We start from the raw sequence: 23331 nt of genomic DNA on the forward strand, positions 1-23331 counted from the left end.
CTAAATGTCAGGCTAGAGGTCTTGCTTAGATTTGGAGCAGAAAAAGGACCAATTCATTATAGCCTTTTTCCAGGATAGCTCTCCACTCCACTTTGGGGGTGTGGGTGGAATGAATCGATCTTGAGAAGGAAGGCTCTAATGCAAGTTCTTGTATCTTCAACGCCATTACTTTCAGAGCTGCCGTTAAATCATTTTAGTCTCCCCAGTCCCAAGGCTACAAAAAGCTATCCGTGGATGCTGTCCAAACCTATAACACGAGATCCCAAAGCCAGCCCCTCTTAAAATAAAAAATTGGAAGCCAGAAGGAAACGGACAGTTCTCCCCTAACAAAAGCAAGCAGGTCTCCAACAGCACTGCGGATTCGGAGAACAAAAGAAAACATTATTTTGGGTTATATTTAGTTCTCGCAGTGGGCTTGAAGCAGGAGAGGAAAGGACGAGAGAGGCAGGGTGGAACTGGAAGCAATTTCCCCAGCTTGGCTTTTTCGGAGGTGCTTTCCTCACTTCCCAGAGTTAAAGTGCGGCTTTTAACGGCTCAAAGGCGGCTGAGTCAGTGTTGCTTTTAACTGCGCTCTTGGCACAGAGACGTGGATTTGATAAAAAAAAAAAAAGTTCCCGGAGAGAAAGCCGGTTTAAAACAAAAACAAAAGCCTCGCACAACTTGACTGCGGTAAGCTTTTGAGCCGTTCGTCTGGAGGAGGGAATCCTTCGGATGCGCAGATCCTCCTCCAGCTCAACCGTCCTCCAAGCACTTTATTCTCCCACAACAGATGGGAGTCAGAGTGCGCAGGTTCTTTAATGAGGGGAGGCGTGTTAATTAGGCTAGAAAGGAGCCAGGAAGGCCTCCGGGGTTCCCACCATCCGCATGACGAGGAGAGGAAATACCTGAGAGAGCTGTGCCCCCAGACAATATTTTTTTTTTCAATGGCCACCTTTGGTTATGTCTCTTGAGATGCTCCATCTGTCTATTCATCTACACATGGAACACTGTTGGGCTCAGGTTCCCAGAGACACTTCACAAGGGTGCATTGTGGAAGTCTAGGGCGGAATTAGCAGAGAGATCGTTAGGCCAAATGATCTGGCAGTCAGCAGAGGCGGAATCTGCATGCCATTACAGTGGTACCTCGGGTTAAGAACTTAATCTATTCTGGAGGTCCATTCTTAACCTGAAACTGTTCTTAACCTGAGGTACCACTTTAGCTAACAGGGCCTCCCGCTGCTGCCGCGCCACTGCCGTGCAATTTCTGTTCTCATCCTGAAGCAAAGTTCTTAACCTGAGGTACTATTTCTGGGTGAGTGGAATCTGTAACCTAAAGCGTCTGTAACCTGAAGCATCTGTAACCCGAGGTACCACTGTAATGTGTATGGGTTGCGTCCCCTTCAAGAAGGTGGGGGTTACCAGGTGAAAATAATAGTCCCTTCCCTTGCCCCAATTATCTGGGTGAAATAAATGCTTCCTAATTTTGGTTGCTCCTTCATGGATCACTGCCTTGTCATGGCAAGCAGGCTTAAATAACTCAGAGAAGCTAGGAGCTCAGAGAAGCTATGAGCTCTGAGTGCTCACTGGAAGGACAGATCCTGAAGCTGAGGCTCCAATACTTTGGCCACCTCATGAGAAGAGAAGACTCCCTGGAAAAGACCCTGATGTTGGGAAAGATGGCGGGCACAAGGAGAAGGGGACGACAGAGGACGAGATGGTTGGACAGTGTTCTCCAAGCTACCAGCATGAGTTTGACCAAACTGCAGGAGGCAGTGGAAGACAGGAGTGCCTGGCGTGCTCTGGTCCATGGGGTCACGAAGAGTCGGACACAACTAAACAACTAAACAACAACAGCTTCATATTATTCAGCATGAATGCAGGATAATATGAATGCACACCACTTTTTGTGTCTTGTATGCATTCCAAACATGGAAGAAAATCATTTTATTTATTTTGGAGGGGGAGGATTTAAATTGGACAGATCTTACTGTTCGAATTTGTTTAATTTGGATTGGAAACTATACGGAGAAAATTACTTATTTGGATATGTAGCCCCAAACCTGTAACATCTCTCATAATCCTAGGCTAGATGGACCTTTGGCATGATGCAGAACGCTGTTAGAAACAGAATTGTAGAGTTGGAAGGGATCTAGTTCAACTCCCTGCAATGCAGGAATATACAAGGATCGAACACGCAATACAGTGGTACCTTGGTTCTCAAACTCATTGGCACTCAAACAACTTGAAACCCAAACATTGCAAACTCGGAAGTAAGTCTTGTGGTTTGCGAACTTTCTTCAGAAGCCGAACGTGCTCCGTTTTGAGTGCCACACTTCCGATTTGAGTGTTACGTTGAGGTCTGTCTGTTTTTGCTATTTATTTTGCGTTTTGGTATTTGCGGCTCTTCTTTGTTTGTTTTTGTGACTGTGTGGAACCCAGTTCAACTACTGATCAGTTGATTGTGTGACTGCAGTACATTGTTTATTGCTTTCATTTTATGGACCAATAGACTCATTAGATAGTAAAATTCATGTTAAATTTCTGTTTTGGGGGTTGTTTTTAAAAGTCTGGAACGGATTAATCCATTTTGCATTACTTTCTATGGGAAAGCGCGCCTTGGTTTTGGAATGCTTTGGTTTTGGAATGGACTTCCAAAACGGATTAAGTTCAAGAATCAAGGTACCTCTGTACAGTGGTACCTTGGGTTATAGACGCTTCAGGTTACAGACTCCGCTAACCCAGAAATAGTACCTCGGGTTAAGAACTCTGCTTCAGGATGAGAACAGAAATCGCGTGGCAGCGGCAGCGGGAAACCCATTAGCTAAAGTGGTGCTTCAGGTTAAGAACAGTTTCAAGTTAAGAACGGACCTCCAGACCAAATTAAGTTCTTAACCTGAGGTACCACTGTACTGGTGTTATCAGCACCATGCTCTAACCAACTGAGCCAACTCTCCCTGTGTTCTTAGTTCCAGTTTTCATACACAACCTTTCAAGACACTAAAAGATTCATTTCCACCTTTAACTTGTAACCAATAACTAGTATTTGCTGTGTGTAGATTTTTTAAAATATTATGGAGTTCAGAAATGATGTTAAATAAACAAACAAACAAACAAACAAATAAATAAATAAATAAATAAATAAATAAATAAATAAATAAAATGTAAAGGGACCCTTGACCATTAGGTCCAGTCACGGACGACTCTAGGGTTGTGGTGCTCATCTCGCTTTACTGGCTGAGGGAGCCGGCGTTTGTCCACAGACATCTTCAGGGTCATGTGGTCAGCATGACTAAGCCACTTCTGGTGAACCTCAGCAGCACATGGAAACGCCGTTTACCTTCCCGCCGGAGCGGTACCTATTTATCTACTTGCACTCTGACGTGCTTTCGAACTGCTAGATTGGCAGGAGCCGGGACTGAGCAACGGGAGCTCACCCCGTTGTGGGGGTTGGAACCGCTGACCTTCTGATCAGCAAGTCCTAGGCTCTGTAGTTTAACCCACAGTGCCACCTGCGTCCCTTAATACATAAGTAAGTAAGTTTAAGGGGAGGACTGGAAGGAATGCAGTTTTATATATGGATGTCTCCTTCGGGCTCCGGGGAGGCTCTCCTCACAAGCCACGGGGTGTTCCCCATTTAGATACATTTCAGTGATGCCCACAGAGGCCCGGAACATAAGTGGGGAGTCGCCTGTACATATCTTTTTGCAGACCGAAAGCAACAGCGACAGTTGTTTCCATTCCGGACATGGGACTAAGAAGTGAATGTCCACATTTTCTGGCCCCCTTTCCATTTTTGCCAGAATGCTCCGGCACCCCTATCCAGAACATGTGTCAGAATGGGACTCCCATAGCCTCTCTGTCTCAGGCCATCTCAAGTTGAGATGTGCTTCCTTGCCTCCGCCTCTGTACACACCGCTGCGAATATTTGAAAAGGGAGTCGCCGGTGACTCAAAGCCCGTCTAATTCCAGCAGGGATGTAATGGCTTCCTCGAGTTAATGCACCTTTATCTTTCTGTTTGCCCATTATTCCTCTAGTACGGTGAGTCAGCCTTGTGAAAGCCTTCCGTTAAATCACAGTATTTACACATCGCACCAGTCGTACAATTTCGATGGGATCACATTCTTTTCCAGCACTCTCGCCGTCCTCCTCTCCGCCTGCGGAAAGCAGAACCAAAGCTTCTTCCGTAGATCTTTGAACGGAAAGAGAGCTAAACCAAGTTCCCTCAGTTTGTTGAAAGCTATGAGAATGTCACTGAAGCCTAAAATTCCTTTTCGGAATTTTAAATGATGATATTCCAAAAGACAAAACTATTTTTTTCTTATATGCGATGTCTGCAGCAAGAATCTTGGTGGCTAAGTATTGGAAAGGGAACCAGTTACCGACTAGGGGAGAATGGTTATGTAAGCTTTCAGAATATTTAGAATTAGCCAAATTGACAGATATAATAAGACGAAAACCAAAAAGTGAAGTGAAAAAGGAATGGGAGTGCCTAAATGAATACCTTAAAAGCCAAGGTTCGAGGACAGAAATCTGGCTGAGTCTGGAATAACCTTGTGAAGTGAAAGGATAAGAAAGAGGGATTTATATCTAGATGCTAGGATAGAGATGATAATGAAAACAGGGAAACAGGAAGACACAATGAAAGGTAAAGGAGGTGCTGTGGGATTGGTGGAAGTCAGTGTTTGTTTTTCTTTTTAGTGTTTATATTATTAGCTTGTAAGATATGGATTTGGATTTTTTTTGTATGCTGGTTTTTGTGTTTTGTGTATTATTTTTCATGCTGATGCTGTTGTGTGGAAAATACTAACAAAATTTATTATATTTAAAGAAAAAAAGAGAATGTCACTGAAGCACAATGAGTACGGACATTTCTACAGAACGTTTTTCTCCCTTAAGTGGGCAATTTATCGCAACACCACAGATGTGCAAGGTATACACAAAATCCCAGGACGGACCAATTCCTTCTTTCTTCTCATATACAGAATTTTGTAATATCTGTCTGTTTAGGGCTCATCCCCAATGATGTGGTCTACGGACAGCTGGCTTCGGGCACCAAGCCGGTTGCAAATAATGTCTGCAAATGTGACATGAAGGCTGTAGGAATCCCTTGCAGATGACAGCAGTGCCTGGAGACAGGCAGTCAGACAGCTAGTCAGATTGTGCATCTACAGAAGTGACCAAAGAAGGAATGTCTTTGAGAGGAGCATGGGGAAAAGAAACCCCCTGTAGCAGCATATCCAGACGCCTTCATCTGCCCCAGCTGCAACAAAACATGTCTCTCCTGTATCGGTCTCTACAGCCACAGCAGGTGCTGAAACTCTCCAAAGGTTTGACTTCAAGGCACACTCCTCCATCGCCTCCTGAGACAGATGGATAATAATAATAATAATTTATTATTTGTACCCCGCCCATCTGGCTGGGTTTCCCCAGCCACTCTGGGCGGCTTCCATAAAAACCAAAAATACACTAAAATATCACAGATTAAAAACTTCCCTGAACAGGGCTGCCTTAAGATGTCTTCTGAATGTCAGGTAGTTATTTATCGCTTTGACATCTGATGGGAGGGCGTTCCACAGGGCAGGCGCCACTACCGAGAAGGCCCTCTGCCTGGTTCCCTGTAGCTTTGCTTCTCGCAATGAGGGAACCGCCAGAAGGCCCTTGGCGCTGGACCTCAGCGTCCGGGCAGATGGATGCCAGCAACTAGCAATTTAGGGTTTATCCAGGCTTCCTTTTGTGCCATGTTCCTAGGCACAGGACCAGGCTTTGAAGCTCCGCACACCTGGATATTTTGGGGGTCTTTTTGTCCCCAGGAAAAACTGCATTTTTTCACTGAATTGCAGCCAACAGCAACTGGGTTTTCTGCAGATTACCACTGGCTCTGTTTCAGCAGTAAAATGCGGGTTTCCTTGGGACAAATAGCCAACAACTCTCAGACATGGAGCTTTGAAGTGAGGATATGTTCCTGGAAAGCAAAAGGAAGTCTGGTTGAGTGCTAAATTGAGTGATTTCACAACTGTGCAATGCAGGATACAACAGAGTCTTGTGGCACCCTTAAAGCCTAGCCAATTTTTTTATGGTATAGGTTTTGTGAACTACAGTTAATGTCATCAGATGCATCTTGAATTGCAGGTATGTATAGTTAAAGCTATGGTTTTCCCAGTAGTGATGTATGGAAGTGAGAGCTGGACCATAAATAAGGCTGATTGCCGAAGAATGGATGCTTTTGAATTCTGGTGCTGGAGGAGACTCTTGAGAGTCCCATGGACTGCAAGAAGATCAAACCGATCCATTCTGAAGGAAATCAGCCCTGAGTGCTCACTGGAAGGACAGATCCTGAAGCTGAGGCTCCAATATTTTGGCCACCTCATGAGAAGAGAAGACTCCCTGGAAAAGACCCTGATGTTGGGAAAGATGGAGGGCACAAGGAGAAGGGGACAGCAGAGGACGAGATGGTTGGACAGTGTTCTCGAAGCTACAAACATGAGATTGACCAAAGTGCGGGAGGCAGTGGAAGACAGGAGTGCTTGGCGTGCTCTGGTCCAGGGGGTCATGAAGAGTCGGACATGACTAAACGACTAAACAACAACATACAAGCAGAAGGGGCGGGGAGGCTGTAAACAGTGAGGTCAGGAGGAAATAAAATGCTGGAAAGTACAGAAATGGATAATAATGCACAGTATTTAAACATGGTAATTCACAAAATAATGACTAAGTAATATGTGGCCTGCTATTTATGGCCAGCATCTGAAAGTTTATGCCATAATAAATTTGTAAAAAATCATGCCATGGGTTAAGAAGAGATGATATACACCAACCCTCTTGAGATAACAGAATTAATCACAGCAGTAGAATTTTTACACTAGAGTCACTGCTCTGAGTTACTTTAGTGACCTATCCAATATTGTTTAGACATTTTAATGCAATGAACTCAAGCTCATTCCACTCCTTAACATAATCAAAGCCAACATGAGATGCATTTTGTTAACCTTTCTTAAAATTAAATACCACAACTCAATTGAAATCAGTGCTACAAAACCCAAGATTAAATATCGTCCTAGAAGAGCAAAACAATTTAAAATCGGAAGCCTAGAAATGCACCTAAAAGTTCTGAAAGTAATAATCTGGTTTTTTTGGTGTTAGGAATCAAAAGAAGTACTTTCCCTGACACTTCTACTTTAGTAAGGAAAGGAAAATGTGGAGGAAAGATTTATAGGGAGTGTGTGTGTGATTTCTAGTTAGTGATACAATTTTTATCCTCAACTTGACAGGATGTAGAAAATAATTACAAATGAAAAGGTTATTCATAATTTTTAAATGAGTTAATTAGTAAACCCAGTCAGAGTCACTCATTACATTAATTAATAATTGATTATACTTGAAATTAAACACAGTTTTTCATTAAATCTAATTAAATATCTGCATCCCCCCCCAACATGGTGATTAGATCAGAGGGCCCGATAGCAGCTCTCCTCATTAACAATGTTTATGCAGTGCTCAACCAATTACTTTTGATTTTGAATAATTCTTTTAGAATTTGGAAATTATGGACTCATGATCCCCACCTGCATAACATGACCAATAATTCCCCACCACCACCACTTTTAGCTTGGGTGCATCTTGCCAATCTACTTTGGTATGTGGAAGATACTTCAAAACCATCAGATAGGATATGAAAAAGAGTTAAGGTTTATATCCAAAGTAGTGCTACGTAAAGGCCCTGTCTGTACATTGATTTCTGTTTGTGCAAAGGAACGTTCTCCGACTCTCTTTCCCATGTAATGCTCCCTAAAGTTGTTCCAAGGGTTCCCCCAACCCTTCTGAGCAATTTGGGTAGGGTGTGGGGCCAGTGCCAGATTTAGGTAAAGGGTAAAGGGACCCCTGACTGTTACGTCCAGTCATGGACGACTCTGGGGTTGTGGCGCCCATCTCGCTTTACTGGCTGAGGGAGCCGGCGTACAGCTTCCGGGTCATGTGGCCAGCATGACTAAGACGCTTCTGGCAAACCAGAGCAGCACACGGAAACGCCATTTACCTTCCCACCGCAGTGGTACCTATTTATCTACTTGCACTTTGACGTGCTTTCGAACTGCCAGGTTGGCAGGAGCAGGGACCGAACAACGGGAGCTCACCCCGTCGGGGGGATTCAAACTGCCGACCTTCCGATCGGCAAGCCCTAGGCCAGATTTACGTATAAGCTAAACAAGCTATAGCTTAGGGCCCCACTCTCTTGGCCCCCCTCAAAAAAATTAAAAGAAATAAAACTGGATGCACATTTCCAAAATATAAAAAACAAAATAAAATAAAACACACATACAGCAAGTGTTTCGTGTTGTGTAGGCTCCTATGATATAAGTCATGGGCCCCACCTGCTAGCCTGTTCCCTAAAATATAAGTGGTTTGCTTCTTTCTACATATAGGGTGCCTACATTCTATATGGACTGGTTGTATGGCAATATGTGCAAATGGCTTGAGATACCTATTAGGTCCATAAATTACCATATAGAATATATTCAACACTCAAAAAAGTGACAATTTGTTGTTGACAAAGGCCAGCTGGACATATAAAGGGCCCCATCACCTTTAGTAGCTTAGGGCTTCCTCAGACCTAAATCCGGCCCTGTGTGGGGCAGCGGCGTAGCGTGCGTTGTCAGCACCCGGGGCAAGGCAAGTAATTTGCGCCCCCTAACCCGGGGCAAGGCAAGTAATTTGCGCCCCTCACCCCTAACCTGCCGCCACTGCCAGCTTCTTCTTGCTGCTGCCTGGGCTGGTCGGGTGTGGTTCTCTCCCGCGTTCAGTGCTGCGCTGGGCGGCCGCTGCACTGTCCCTCCCCCAGATAGTCCCTCCCTCGCTCTCTCTCCGCTCCGCAACGCAACGCACGCCGGGCACCCTCCCCCTCCACAGTGGGCGGCGACCCGGCAGCTCAGATCGGATTTGCACAGCCAGCACTGCAGTGAGAGAGAGTGAGTGAGCCAGGTAGGGGCAGAGAGCTGCGAGTGCGAGCGCCCCCCCCCAATGTTGCGCCCGGTGCAGCTGGCCCCCCCTGCACCCCCCACGCTACACCACTGGTGTTGGGCACACACAAGGGTGGGGTGGGGAGAGTGGACGTTTTGTTGCACAAGTATAAATCGTTGCACTAACGGAACAGGTGAAGTGGACAGCCCCCAAATGCTCATGTAAAAAAAGAAAGAAAGAAAGAAAGAAAGAAAGAAAGGGGAAGAGGAAGAGATTCTCACACATCCAACCCACCCCCCTGGCCAACAAGCCCTGCCTGCTTTTGATGGATGCCAAAGTTCTGCAGGAACTAGGGACAAGTTCCTCTGACACGCAGAGATAATGTCCCAACATCTACTTGGCGCATAAAGATAATGCAAGATAAATGGGACGCCGGGGTTGGCCATACTTGGCAAATGATGAAAGGTGACTGCACCTTCCATCAAGCTGCTATCAATTTAATGCTCGCTGATTAATCACTTCTCCTCCTGCTATGGAGCACGCTAAAAAAAACGGTGACTGTAAGCACGGCGGCAATCTTTTGAGAGCCGGGGTTGGGCCTGGAAGAGAGATTCGGCCATTAAAGAAATATCCGCTGGAAGAATACGGCCGCAGAAGAAATAATCTGTTGGTAACAAATTGCACGCATGAGAGACACAAGCAGGAAAGTCCTATATTCTACTCACATGTGCAGCTTGCAGCAAGTTATAACACTAATGCTTTACTGTTCAATGGCATGGAAGAAGTGGAGACAAAATCAACAGGGAGCTCAATTCTGATGCATGGGAACAAGTGCTTTTACCTGGGCTTAAATAGTCCTAGGAACATAATTATAGCAGCACAACCATCCCCATCTATTGGGTTGTGGGTTTGTTGCTTTTTTTTTTTTTTTTTGGTAAGGTTTCAGGTTTTTTTTCCCTTCCCTAATGGAAACAAATACAAAACTGGGACTGACATGTTCAGCTGGTGTCTCAGCGAAGGAGAAAAGAGAGACATAAACCATTAGTCAAAACAAAACAAATTCCTTCCAGTAGCACCTTAAAGACCAACTAAGTCAGTTCTTGGTATGAGCTTTCGTGTGCATGCACACTTCTTCAGATACACTGAAACAGAAGTTTCCAGACCCTTCTATATAGTGAGAAGGTGGGGAGGGGTATTACTCAGAAGGGTGGTGGGAATGGGTGATTGGCAGATAGCTGTGATGAGCCTGTTGACGACTCTTAACGACTGCAATAGGTCTTACAGGAAAAAGCAAGGGGTGAAAAGGTGAAAAATGGCTTTGTCATGTATAATGAGATAAGAATCCAAGGTCTTTGTTCAGACCAGGTTTCTCCATGGTTTTAAGTTTGGTGATAAGTTGTAATTCAGCAGCTTCTCTTTCCAGTCTATTTTGAAGAAATAGACTATATAGAAGGGTCTGGAAACTTCTGTTTCAGTGTATCTGAAGAAGTGTGCATGCACACGAAAGCTCATACCAAGAACTGACTTAGTTGGTCTTTAAGGTGCTACTGGAAGGAATTTGTTTTGTTTTGACTATGGCAGACCAACACGGCTACCTATCTGTAACTTAAACCATTAGTATTTGTTTTCTGAATTGCAGAAGCATCATCAGCAAGAGAGAAGCAGGCAGGTAGAAAATACAGGAAAAGAAATGGGGGTGAGAATTCCAGGCGCAAAGAGGTATGTGTTTTTTCACTGAGACCGACGCATTACAAGCTGAATTCTTCAGGGACTCGCTTAGGCACAACCACATTGCGGAGACAGCCTCCCTGCTCCATTACGCAATAATTCTGAGAGATGATTTAATTATGACATAACAGAATTTGGAGGCTGTTGTGCCCAAGAGCACCCCAAAAAAGAATTGAATCAGAAATGGGCTGGTAAAGACACAGTTGAAAGCCTTTATCCTTATCCCGCAAGATCACTGTCCCCACCCCTCAAAGTCTTCAATCCTTTCTTGTCTTAAAAGTATTGGAAAAGCTGGGAAATTGAGGAAGGCCACTTTCCATGTTTGCCAGCTATTGTGCGAAGATTCTGAAAGGGGATAAACAATATTCCAGATTTTGTATCTGGAATGTTTTGCCCCAAATTACATAGACTTCATAGATGGGTAAACCTGCAGACAGCTCTTCCAAACACCACCGCCCTATTTGTAGCTCCATTCACGTAATTTATCGGGGAAGGGGGTGGAAACAAAGAAATCAAAAATCAAGGTTAAATTGAGTACTGGGGTACTCTGGGGGCAAGCTGACTCTTCTACTAACCTGCCCCCTCCCTTCCCACAAGATGTTTCCCTGTCGAAATTCAGAAATCACCAAAAAGGAAGAAACCACATGCCGCCACTCCAAGTGAGCTGTTATCTACTGCTTGCCCTCTAGGTATTTGTAGATGTCTCCGTTTCTCTAAGAGCAGAATATGCATTTACCATATTTTTCACTCCATGACGCAATTCCTAAAAAGTAAGGGGAAATGTCTGTGTGTCTTATGGAGCGAATGTTTGGTCCCTGGAGCCAAATTGCCCAGGGGGAAAAAGCAGATCATGCTTTTTTTTTTTTTTTTTTTGAAAGAGGGAAGTGGGTGTTGAAACAAAGCCACTGATCGGCAAGCGATCGGGAGGGAGATAAGGGATGCTTGCAATAAAGGAGGCTGCCTGGGAGGGGGGAGGTAAAGACAACAAACTTGCAAGGAGAGGAGACAGGAAGACTAAAGCAATGAGGAGAGCAATTAGAAGAAAAGTAGGAGCAAAAAACTGCTCCAGCTAAGGAAAAGACACTAAGGCAAACAAGAGGGAAGGGAGTGTTGAAAGGAAGCAGCTGATCAGTAAGGGAGGGAGATAAGGGGCGCTAGTGATAAAGGAGGCTGCCTGGGAGGGGGGAGGTAAAAGCCCATGGAACCTCAGGTTTTTTGCATTGGGTCACCCCAAATTCACCATCAGATCACATGTCTGTGGCCACAGCATGAACCACAAAAATCATACATCCACTGTTTCGTTCAGACTATATTTTTTTTCTTGTTTTCCTCCTCTAAAAACTAGGTGCATCTTATGGTCAGGTGCGTCTTATGGAGTCAAAAATACGGTACCTGTAGCATATGGCACAACAGACTGTTTAAAGCAAGGTTTCCCAAACTTGGGTCTCCAGCTGTTTTCAGACTACGACTCTCTCATCATCCCTGGCTAGCAGGACCACTAGTCAGTGATGATGGGAATTGTAGTCCAAAAACAGCTGGAGACCCAAATTTGGGAAACCCTGGTTTAAAACATAAGCAACTTTTTGGAGCTATCCTCCTGATGTTCTAGACGTCTACTGGATGAGTTCCTGTATGTATTTGGGTCTTTTACTTATTGATCAGCTGTTTGGAGTGGTTGGGAGAAGATCTGTCCAGCAAATTCCTTCATCTCCCCCCCCCCAGTGGAGAAATCAAAATTGTTACAGGCAGCACACAGTATGCAAGGCAGATGTTCTCTCTGGACAACTCGGCCAAAGGAGCAACAACCAGCAACAACAACACTCATGTTTTCATAGAGTCGAAGGAGAAAGATAGGCCCCAGAAAGGAAGGGAAAGCTTACCGATAAAATAAGCCAGGAGTATCACCAGTGTGATTGAGATGATGATAGCACTCAAGGCAGCGCATTTCCACGTACAGTACTTATAGGGTTTCTTCAGGTTAAAGGCCGGCCTAGAAAATGTACTTCTGGGAAGAGGTCGAGGGGGAGGCGAGTACACAGTGCTGGACGTCAAGGGGTATCCCGGAGACGTTGTACAAAAGAGAGGAGAGGTTCCTCCGGGCTTGAAGAGGAAGTGCCTGTGGGGAGAGAAAGAGAGAGGTTGCAAGTGATTGAACCTCAAGGAGGATTTTATACTTAGCAGTGCTTGGCTAAACACACACACACACATAAACAGTGCCATGCATCGAGGACAAAGGCTTTGTAAAAAGAGGAATGAAGAAGAAGAAAGAAAGAAAGAAAGAAAGGAAGGAAGGAAGGAAGGAAGGAAGGAAGGAAGGAAGGAAAGAAAGAAAGAAAGAAAGAAAGAAAGAAAGAAAAGAAAAGAAAAGAAAGAAAGAAATGAAATGCATCCACTGAAATTAAAAAAGTAAGCCTGTTAAAGAACACTGAAGCTACTCATTCATGTCTCCATCAGAAAGCCAAATTATATTTGTTGTATACAGCGGTGACAGGTGTCCAATGAGCAGAACCCAGGGAGACCAAGAGAAGTGGATCTAAGAGTTAATGACACACAGATCCCGGTCCAGTGAGGTCCAGCGCCGAGGGCCTTCTGGCGGTTCCCTCGCTGCGAGAAGCCAAGTTACAGGGAACCAGGCCGAGGGCCTTCTCAGTAGTGGCACCCACCCTGTGGAACTGCCCTCCTATCAGATGTCAAAGAGAAAAACAACTACCAGGCTTTTAGAAGACATCTGAAGGCAGCCCTGTTTAGGGAAGCTTTTAATGTTTAATAGGTTATTGTATTTTAATATTCTGTTGGAAGCCGCCCAGAGTGGCTGGGGAAACCCAGCCAGATGGGTGGGGTATAAATAAATTATTATTATTATTATTTTATTATTATTATTATTATTATTATCCACTCTCATGATGTTATCTACTATACTGCACAGAGTGAAGGACGATGTGTGTTATGTTTGCGCCACTGCCATTTTGTGACAAGTGTCGAAATTTTGGTCAGCGGTGATCTTTTGGAGCCCCCGTGGTGGATCTTCACATCTTTTACTCTCTCTCTAAAGAGAAGGGCACCACCCAAAGCCGAGCTGGTACGCACTGGGAGATGTTCTCTCATCAAAACGGAAGGAAGCAGCAGCAATAATGGCAGGATGTGAAGGTCTAAGGATACAACTCCACATTGCAAGAAGCAAAGGGGGATTCCCAGCCTAGTGTTACCCTCTGAGTGGAGAGGAGAGAGGGGCATGTTTCCAGGAGAGAAATCAGTGGAAGAGAGCCAGTCAACATGGGTGAGGTTAAGGCTGTCTGATGCCAAGTCTCCCCTGCAAGTGCCTCATCCTGTGCTCCATTCACACGACTTTCTGGTCACCACCATGATCTGCTTGTTGAACCTCTTCCTAAGACACCTTGGTTGGCCAACCCTGAATATTCTAGATCAGCCTTTCTCAACACTGGGTCCCCAGATGCTCTTGAGCCACAATGCGTATGAACCTCTAAACCAGGACCATGCAATCATCATCTGAGGCCCTTCTTTGTGTGCCTCCTCCATGAGAGGTCCAGAGGGTGGCAAGATGAGAACGGGGCCTTTGCTGCAGTGGCTCCCCGTCCATGGAATGCCCTCCCCAGGGAAGCTCGCTTGGCGCTTTCATTATACACCTTTAGGTGAAAATGTTCCTTTATAACCAGGCCTTGGGCTGATTAAACAATCTATGTCCTTTTAACTGTGTTTGTGGGAGGGGAGTTATTCGTTTGTTGGTTTTTTGTGTTATGCATGTTCTTGCCCTTGTTTTTATTACATATTTTGTGTTCTCATTTGGTGCATAGCCCTGTGATCTTCAGGGCGGTATTCAAATTCAATCCATCATCATCAACAACAATTCCCATAATCCTTGACCACTGGCCATGTTGGCTAGGAAAGATGGCAGTTGTAGTTCAACAACACCTAAGGGCCCAAGGTTGAGAAAACCTGCTCTAAGATGGATCACTGGTATGTGGTCCAAAATGACAAGCTTTATTTACATCATTGACATTCTCCCATTCTTCTGTGAAGGCCCAGATGGCACACATAAGGTGTTCATAGGCAGCTCAGCTATCCATGTACTGACCAGCCCTAGACTTGCTTTGGGGAAGTTTCCTCCAGGACCACAGCCCTGAGACCAGGTACAGAATAAGCAGCAGGGGGTTAAAACTATCCTAATTGATTGCACTGATCAGGATTTTTCTTTTTTAATAAGGAACGGGCTGCATTCCACTTGCAGAATGACTTCTGCTCAGCCAATGGAACTTACAGGCCTTCTCCCTGCATGCCCACCCTCCAAATATTCTCTGGGTCCACCCATCCCACCCCCAAACAAATTTGGAAGGGGGTGCAGAGGTGTGCAAGAAGAGGAGATGGAGCAAAATTTGTTTGCATGAGTGGAAGTTGTTCCACGAGTGCAAAGACTTTGTTGGATGCGGTCCCACGGGGTCTTACTGAGACACAACCACCAACCCTTTAGGGAAACAAAATGTTGCCAGTTCCACGATTCCCTGAAACACATGCCAACTTCTCCAATCAAAATGATGGACACATGGGAAAAAGTGCCGCCGAAGCAAACCACCGCTGTTGTCAAATAGACACAAAGACACTCCCCACCCCAAAAAAGTTCAGATGTGAAACCTGGAAAACATCGGATTAGGACATTTAAACCATCTCAAACAAAGCATGAAGCAAAACACAGTGACATGTCTTAGAAGACCTGCTATCCCGCTACAGCTGCCTCTGTGTTAGTGAAATGGCTTTCAAGGTGTCAGGAGGAAGCCAATGAGATGCTATGGATTGGCATATTAACGAGGCTGCCATTAATATGTGCAGGACGATTTGCGTTCCATACTGTCATGAACCTCATTGTTCCAATTACGACTTTTTTGGGGTGGGGGAGGAGGTGGGGGGGGAAGAGAGGAAAATAGGGTAGGGGGGATAGATTACGTGAGACGAGAAAGTGAGAGGGGAAATAATAATATGACAGATTAATTTGTCATGCAGAGGACCGGGGAATGGTTGCAATATTAACAGAGCAAAGACCACATTAAACGTCAACGTACCCATCATTGAAAGCACCATCATGTCGGGAGGAGGTGAGAATGTCCATCTCAATGAGGTTGTCCTGCAAATTCTCTAGGAATGTCTGCTTTGCTATGTTTCTACATACATATGGAAACATGAATGAAGCCAAGTGAGACATGCATCTATGAAGTGTGACCTCATAAACCCACAAATGGTTATAAGTGCAGCTGTGCATGGGATTAGAATGATGGGCCACTCATTGATATGTATAGCATGTTACAACATATACATATATAGCATTTGTGAATGTTCACTTCCATATATACACACATCTACTCTATGTATGCGCACACACAAGAATATATACGTGTGTGTATTGCCACAAATATCTTAACGTTTGCTGAATGTTCGCATTCACGTCTCAAGGCCAGCAACCCAACACGAACTTTGGGAACGTGTGAAAATTCCTTTTGTCAGTGAATGCCAACCATCACACTGGGTGATAGGAACACTCAGCCGCGTTATCCTCTTTTGAGTTTTCAGACATTCGCAGAATTCATCTGGGATTGCCAACAGTCACAGGTAAATGGCGACATTCATAAGATTTCAGACATCCAATGCAATCGGTAGCGATATCTACACACACATATACACACAGATCTGTGAGCACAAAACATTGTTTGGTGCCTATGTTTGCATTTCACGGCTTTGCTGCCAATGCAGCTGTCCAAACCCATCGCGCATGAATCTATCTAATCCACTGGACGTCTTAATTTCGCGCAGCAAGCGTCCCCAGTAATGAGTCTGGCTCTGTGGGTGCTCCGGCAAGAAGACAGACTACGCCAGTCAGTCAATAATCTTTCTAGAGAAACCCTATTCTTGCCAATCCGCAGATAAGAATTCAATCAGACGGAATCTCATTCTCTTTCTTCTTTTGGGTTACATTTCACGTTGCCGCAGCAAGGAGAATTGTTAACGTCTAAGACAAGCGCCCGCCCCCCCCCCAAATATCCTTACCTTATATTGCTGGAACGCATAGTTCAAGAAACATTCGAGAATTACAATTCTGTGTCTGGTTTTTCACTCCGAATGTATACAGCCCGAGACACATCAGCACCAATTCATTTTATCCAGGAAAACAGGCAGACAACATAATTATGCCCTGTACACATCCCCTGAATAAGCACCCTTGAACTCACGTCAACCTCTGGTTTGCTTAAAATTCAAAAGCTGAATCAGACACTGGAGCCAATTGAAAACAAGTCAACAAAGGTCATTCCTGGCGAGGTCAGGAGCTCTTGAGTCAACCCTTATTTCATCCAAGAATAAGCGACCATGTAAACAGGGTGATCATACCTTGATATGCAAATGAGGCTGGAGCGGAGATTCCTGACAGCAGTGGTTTACTCTGAATGCCCTAACATTAGAGGACAGCCTTCCTATCTTGAAATAAGCTGCCTGGGTGGCTAGGGAAACCCAGCCAGATGGGCAGGGTATAAATAATAAATTATTATTATTGTTATTATATGAAAGTTTCTGTGACGCTACTGGACTTTCAACCTTGTAGGGTCTTCCTTTCTGGCTTTACCAAAACCTACTGGCTTGGATTCACATCTTAAAAAGCAGAGACATCACCTTGCCAACAAAGGTCCGTATAGTTAAAGCTATGGTTTTCCCAGTAGTGATGTATGGAAGTGAGAGCTGGACCATTAAGAAGGCTGATCGCCAAGAATGGATGCTTTTGAATTATGGTGCTGGAGGAGACTCTTGAGAGTCCCATGGACTGCAAGAAGATCAAACCTCTCCATTCTGAAGGAAATCAGCCCTGAGTGCTCACTGGAAGGACAGATCCTGAAGCTGAGGCTCCAATACTTTGGCCACCTCATGAGAAGAGAAGACTTCCTGGAAAAGACCCTGATGCTGGGAAAGATGGAGGGCACAAGGAGAAGGGGACGACAGAGGACGAGATGGTTGGACAGTGTTCTCGAAGCTACCAGCATGAGTTTGACCAAACTGCGGGAGGCAGTGGAAGACAGGAGTGCCTGGCATGCTCTGGTCCATGGGGTCATGAAGAGTCGGACACAACTAAACGACTAAACAACAAATAAATTCAATAAATAAAATAAATTCCTGGGGCTGATGGGAAGGCCACAGGTGCCCCATCCCTTTCACAGAGCATTGCGTTTTCAGGTGTTATGCAGTGAGGGTTGGAACCAAACTTGGTTTGCTGCCTTGCATATTGCGGGACCCCGGCCCCATCACCCCTGGCTGCTGGCCATGGGGGCAGGAAATGATGGCATTAGGGAGTCTAGCAACATCTGAAGAGTCTCAGGTTCCCCACTTTTGCTCTATAAAGTGCTCTCAATTTTTTTTTTTGGGGGGGGGAATCCCACTTTCCCTTGGCAGAGGTGAGGGGCAATGGTTTCTTTCCATTTCCCCCACTTTTGCCAGCTTTTGCTGGGAAGGGGAGTCTTTGGCCGCTTCCTGATCCCAAGAAGAGAAACACAATTCACATTTATAGCTTTGAGGTGTAGAGGATCAAGCTGCGTGAGTCGAAACGCCGGCTCGGAAACCGTTAAAAACCAAGCCCGGCGTATTCAGAAGTTGTATTTCAAGAAGAAGGCAGTAAAAAAAAGACTGTTTTTGATGGATGCACCATCAAGAAGGGTAGCAGCGAGGATATAAATATGAATTTATCAGTAGTTAAAAGCCTGTGTGTAAAAATGGGTTTCTACAATGGAACTGTACGTTTCAGCAGGAGATTGCCAATATAACGCTAGGCAGGATGTTGGGTTGTATAATGTTTAATGCAAGCGTCAATAACAGAATAGAAGAAGGAAGGGGCTTAGCGGAGGAGGGAGGCAGGAGGCAGCCCTCTGAGTCAAGATGAAGGGGGGGGGGAATCAAATAGGAAGGAGAGAAGAAAGCTGCAAAGAACGATGGCTTTATTTCTGAAACTCGGACATGTTCCTAAGTCTTTTGGGGGGTGATATTCTTTGTATTCATGCCTTTTAAAAAGCCTTGAGGGAGCAAGCAGCTAGACTTCGTAAGGAACAATGCTGAAACAGGAACCCAACTCAGCTCGCTTCCGTCTTCCACGTAATGTGGAAGAACGGTGTGATGTCATTACTCAGAATGTAGGAAGCGCCTGGCTGTTCAAGCCAATGGCCCACCTAGTCCAGAATCTTTGTCTCATGGTGGCCAACCTGGGAAGTCCGCAAGCAGGAACCGGGTGCCATAGTAGCACCCTCCCCACTTGCGATTGTCCACAACTGATAGATAGATCTCTGAACATAGCCATTGCGGCTAGCAGCTATGATGATGATGATGATGATGATGATGATGATGATGATAATTTATTATTTATACCCCGCCCATCTGGTTGGGTTTCCCCAGCCACTCTGGGCGGCTTCCAACAGAACACTAAAATACAATACCCTATTAAACATTAAAAGCTTCCCTAAACAGGGCTGCCTTATGATCAGCCTTATCTTCCATGAATCTGTCTAATCTTTCAAATCCCTCCAAGTTGGTGGCCATCATTACTGCTTGTGGGAGTGGCTTTAACTCTGCGATGTGTGTATTTTCTTCCCCTGCCTTGTATCTTCCAACATTCGGTTTCACTGGTTTCCCCGTGTTCCGGTAATGAGAGGGAGAGAAACCCTTTGTCAACTTTATTCGTGCCTCACAAAATGTTATACACCTCCATCACGTCCCCTCATGCTACAAGATATAGCTGAGAAGAAGGGGAAATGGGACACAAGACAACTGAACACTGCAGGCCACCCCCAAGTCCTGCCCCATCTCTGTCTCCTTCCTACTGCACATGTGGTTCAAGTTTGAAAAGTGTTGTATGTGTGCCTTTGAGCAAACGTAAGAACACTCTACAGGAGGGAGGGTCTTAGTCACCTTCCCTGTTCCTGAGAGGCATGCCACAGCTCAAATCCACAAAACAGTGCAGTTACTGAACACCTAGTGGCAACTAGACTGATGAGTTGCTGCATTTTGCAACCCTCACCGTGTCTTCAGGGGAGTAAGATCACCTTTGAAGGTGACTGTGGTACCTCTGGTAGCAAACGGGATCCATTATGGAGGCCCGTTCGCAACCTGAAAAGAGTGCAACCTGAAGCGCCATATCTGCGCAGGTGCGTGGCACGATTTGGTGTTTGTGCACATGTGCAAAGCATAATTTAGCGCTTCTATGCATACGTGAGAGGCGAAACCCGGAAGTAACCCTTTCCGGTACTTCCGGGATGCAACCTGAAAAGACGTAACCTGAAACGTCAGTAACATGAGGTACGACTGTAATCCAGAATGCGGCAGTTAGATGGGTGACTGGGAGCGGCCGCTGAGACCACATAACACAGGTCTTGACAGACCTACATTGACTCCCAGCACATTTCTGAGCGCAATTCAAAGTGTTGGTGCTGACCTTTAAAGCCCTAAACAGCCTCTGCCCAGTATACCTAAAATAGCGTCTCTACCCAGTGTGGTCTCTACCCAGAGAGCCAGTGTGGTGTAGTGGTTGAGAGCAGTGGACTCGTAATCTGGTGAACTGGGTTCGCTTCCCCGGTCTTCCACATGCAGCTGCTGGGTGACCTTGGGCCTGAAATCTCTTCTCTGAAATCTCTCAGCCTCACTCACCTCACAGAGTGTTTGTTGTGGGGGAGGAAGGGAAAAGGAGATTGTTAGCCGCTTCGGGTAGTGATAAAGCGGGATATCAAATCCAAACTCTTCTACCCCCATCGTTCAGCCTAAGATCCAGCTCTGAGGGCCTTCTGGCAGTTCCCTCACTGCGAGAAGTGAAGCTACAGGGAACCAGGCAGAGGAGCTTCTCGGTAGTGGCTCCTGCCCCATGGAATGCCCTCCCATCAGATGTCAAAGGAATAAACAACTATCTGACTTTTAGAAGACATCTGAAGGCAGCCCTCTTTAGGGAAATTTTTTAATGACTGATGTCTTAATGTATTTTTAATCTCCTGTTGGAAGCCACCCAGAGTGCCTGGGAGACCCAGGCAGATGGGCGGGGTATAAGCAATTATTATATATGCACGTTGTGACAGAGACTGATAATCCAAGAAATGTGAGAAGCCTGACAGTGGTTTGATCAGGCAGCAGTTTCAGCACCACGGACAGTTCCAAGGAGACAATTTGCTTCTAGGAAAGGCTGGAACTGATTTCCTGCTGAATTGGTCCAAGTTCCCTGGCATCTCCAGTTGAGAAGATCAGGCAGCATAAGAACGTAAGAGCATTCTGCCTGTGAGGAGCCTGAAAGTAGGACTGAGTATGAAAGTAGGACTGAAAATGCACTGCCACCTGCTATTCGCAGAAACTAGTATTCAAAGCCAAACTTCAACAATGGAGGCAGAAGACAGCCAATGTGGTTAGTAGTCATGTCTAGCCATCTCCCCCCACGCATTGATCTAATCCTCTTTTAAAGCCATCCAAGCTGATGGCCACCACTGCTTCTTGTGGCAGAGAGTTCCACAGTTTCCCTATCAGCTTCACGAAGAAGCAATTTCTTTTGTCTGTCTCGAATCTTCCAGCACTCAGCTCCATTTGGTATAGATGGGTTTTTAGTGTTCTAGCATAAGAAAGGCCCCAGTCTAAGATCTTGGAAAGCTACTGTCGGTCAGAGCAGACAATACTGGATTAGATGGACAAATAGCCTGATCTGATAGATGGCAGTATTGCAATGCTCAGTGGCAAAAATGGGGAGGGGGTGGGCAGGAACTCTGGGTACATTTGCAGCAGTTTCTGACAACCTGTGGTTGACAACACTTTTAAAAGTGATGGGAGTTTCTCAGGAACAATAAAGACTCACCTGTAACATGCAATTATCCAAAGACGGAAGGCAAGGAAAGAGACGTGGCGAAGGAACTCGGGGAAGTGGAGGGAGAGACTAATGGGGAAAGATGCTAATTGACTGATGTTGTGCTTTGTATGGTTCCAGACTTGCCGGAGCAATATTTTAGGCAGCGGAAAATGCATCCGATGACATCTCCCCCATTATGTCTTAACAAGATCAAGTTCTCCTGCGCGGTAGACTACAATTATACTCGCTGCGATCGGCGCAGCTAGGAGGCTAAATCTTTTCAATATATTGACTGATTCCAGTTTCTTAAATAGGATATTGATTTATTTCGCTTCGGGGGGACGAAGCTATACAAAAGAACGCACGCACATGTAAGCCCATTTTGAATTTATGTTTCTCATTCCCGTTTTAAATGGGGGAAATAGCCTTACAAGCTACGGTTAATGCCGATGATATTTCCAAACTGTGGAAGACGACTGCGAGGCAATTTCCCCTTTCTCTTCGTCCAAGTGAAAATGCGTCAGGAATAAGCTATGAAGATACTACTACCACTAAAAAAAAGGAAACGAAAGCTAAACTAAGTCCCCACTGAAAGTAAGGAAGAGCCATAACTTAGTGGCAGAAGATGTGCTCTGCATGAAAAAGTCCCATGAAAGACCTACATTGGCTCCCAGTACGTTTCTGAGCACAATTCAAAGTGTTGGTGCTGACCTTGAAAGCCCCTAAACGGCCTCGGCCCAGTAGACCTAAAGGAGTGTCTCCACACCCATTGCTCAGCCCAGACACTGAGGTCCAGCTCCGAGGGCCTTCTGGCAGTTCCCTCACTGTGAGAAGTGAGGTTGTAGGGAACCAGGCAGAGGACCTTCTTGGTGGTGGCACCCGCCCTGTGGAACGCCCTCCCACCAGATATCAAGGAAACAAACAACTACCTGACTTTTAGAAGACACCTGAAGGCAGCCCTGTTTAGGGAAGTTTTTAATGTTTGATGTTTTATCATGTTTTTAATATTCTGTTGGAAGCTGCCCAGAGTGGATGGGGTATAAATATATTATTATTATTATTATTATTATTATTATTATTATTATTAATTTATTATTACAGTCATACCTCGTGTTGCGTTTGCTTCATGATACATTCTTTCCTGTTGCGTCCTGCGGCGACCCGGAAGTACCGGAAACGGTTACTTCCAGGTTTCGCTGCTCACGCATGCGCAGACACGCAAAATGACATCATGTGCATGCGCAGAAGCAGCGAATCGCAGCCCGTGGGTGCACAGACGCGCAGCTGCGGGTTGCATTCTGCTCATGTTGTGAACGGGCCTCCGGAACGGATCCCGTTCGCAACCAGAGGTACCACTGTATTATTATACTGGAGAAGCTGGAAAATTGCTGCCAATCCAAACAAACAATGCTGCACTATTCTATTGACTGATTCCAAACAGATATACTCTGCTTCAGTGCTAATTTTCTAGAAAAAAGAGGTGCTGGAACTCACTACGAATGCTTGATGGCATGAAGTGACCACTGCGTTAGCGAAGCTTCCCAGGACACCTTCCTGCAGAGCAGAGGAGCGACTCAGCACTCAGTAGGGCAAGCCAAACAAAAATGAAGACTATCCGTGCTCAGTGAGAAGATGGGAGGGAGCAGGCAGATCGCTCTGCCTACCCAGCCCCTTCTCTCAACAAGAGGGACAGCAGCAGATGGAGAAAATGTTTGCATTCGGCACCCCGGCAAAAACGAAATTCTGCGCTAAGGAAAATGCAAATGTTATGCTCAGAACACACCATGCAAAGGAAATCCATCTGCAAATATTGATCTGTTTA

At 45.4% G+C, this 23331-nt stretch overlaps 1 protein-coding gene across 10 annotated transcripts in view; it reads right to left on the reverse strand.

The window, feature by feature from the left end:
- Positions 1-23331, reverse strand: part of TENM4 (teneurin transmembrane protein 4) — a 659336-nt gene that overhangs the window by 210341 nt on the left and 425664 nt on the right. For 9 of the 10 annotated variants that reach the window (XM_081859991.1, XM_081859990.1, XM_081859998.1 and 6 more), the window contains 2 exons: positions 15733-15831; positions 12541-12776 (listed from right to left, as the gene is read on the reverse strand). In XM_081859991.1, coding sequence (XP_081716117.1) covers positions 12541-12776; positions 15733-15831 — 335 coding nt within the window. The remainder of the gene's footprint in view (positions 1-12540; positions 12777-15732; positions 15832-23331) is intronic. The other variant, XM_081859996.1, reaches the window with a different exon arrangement.

Source organism: Podarcis erhardii (assembly GCF_964252035.2).
Source record: "Podarcis erhardii genome assembly, chromosome: 4".
Classification (NCBI taxonomy): Eukaryota; Metazoa; Chordata; class Lepidosauria; order Squamata; family Lacertidae; genus Podarcis; species Podarcis erhardii.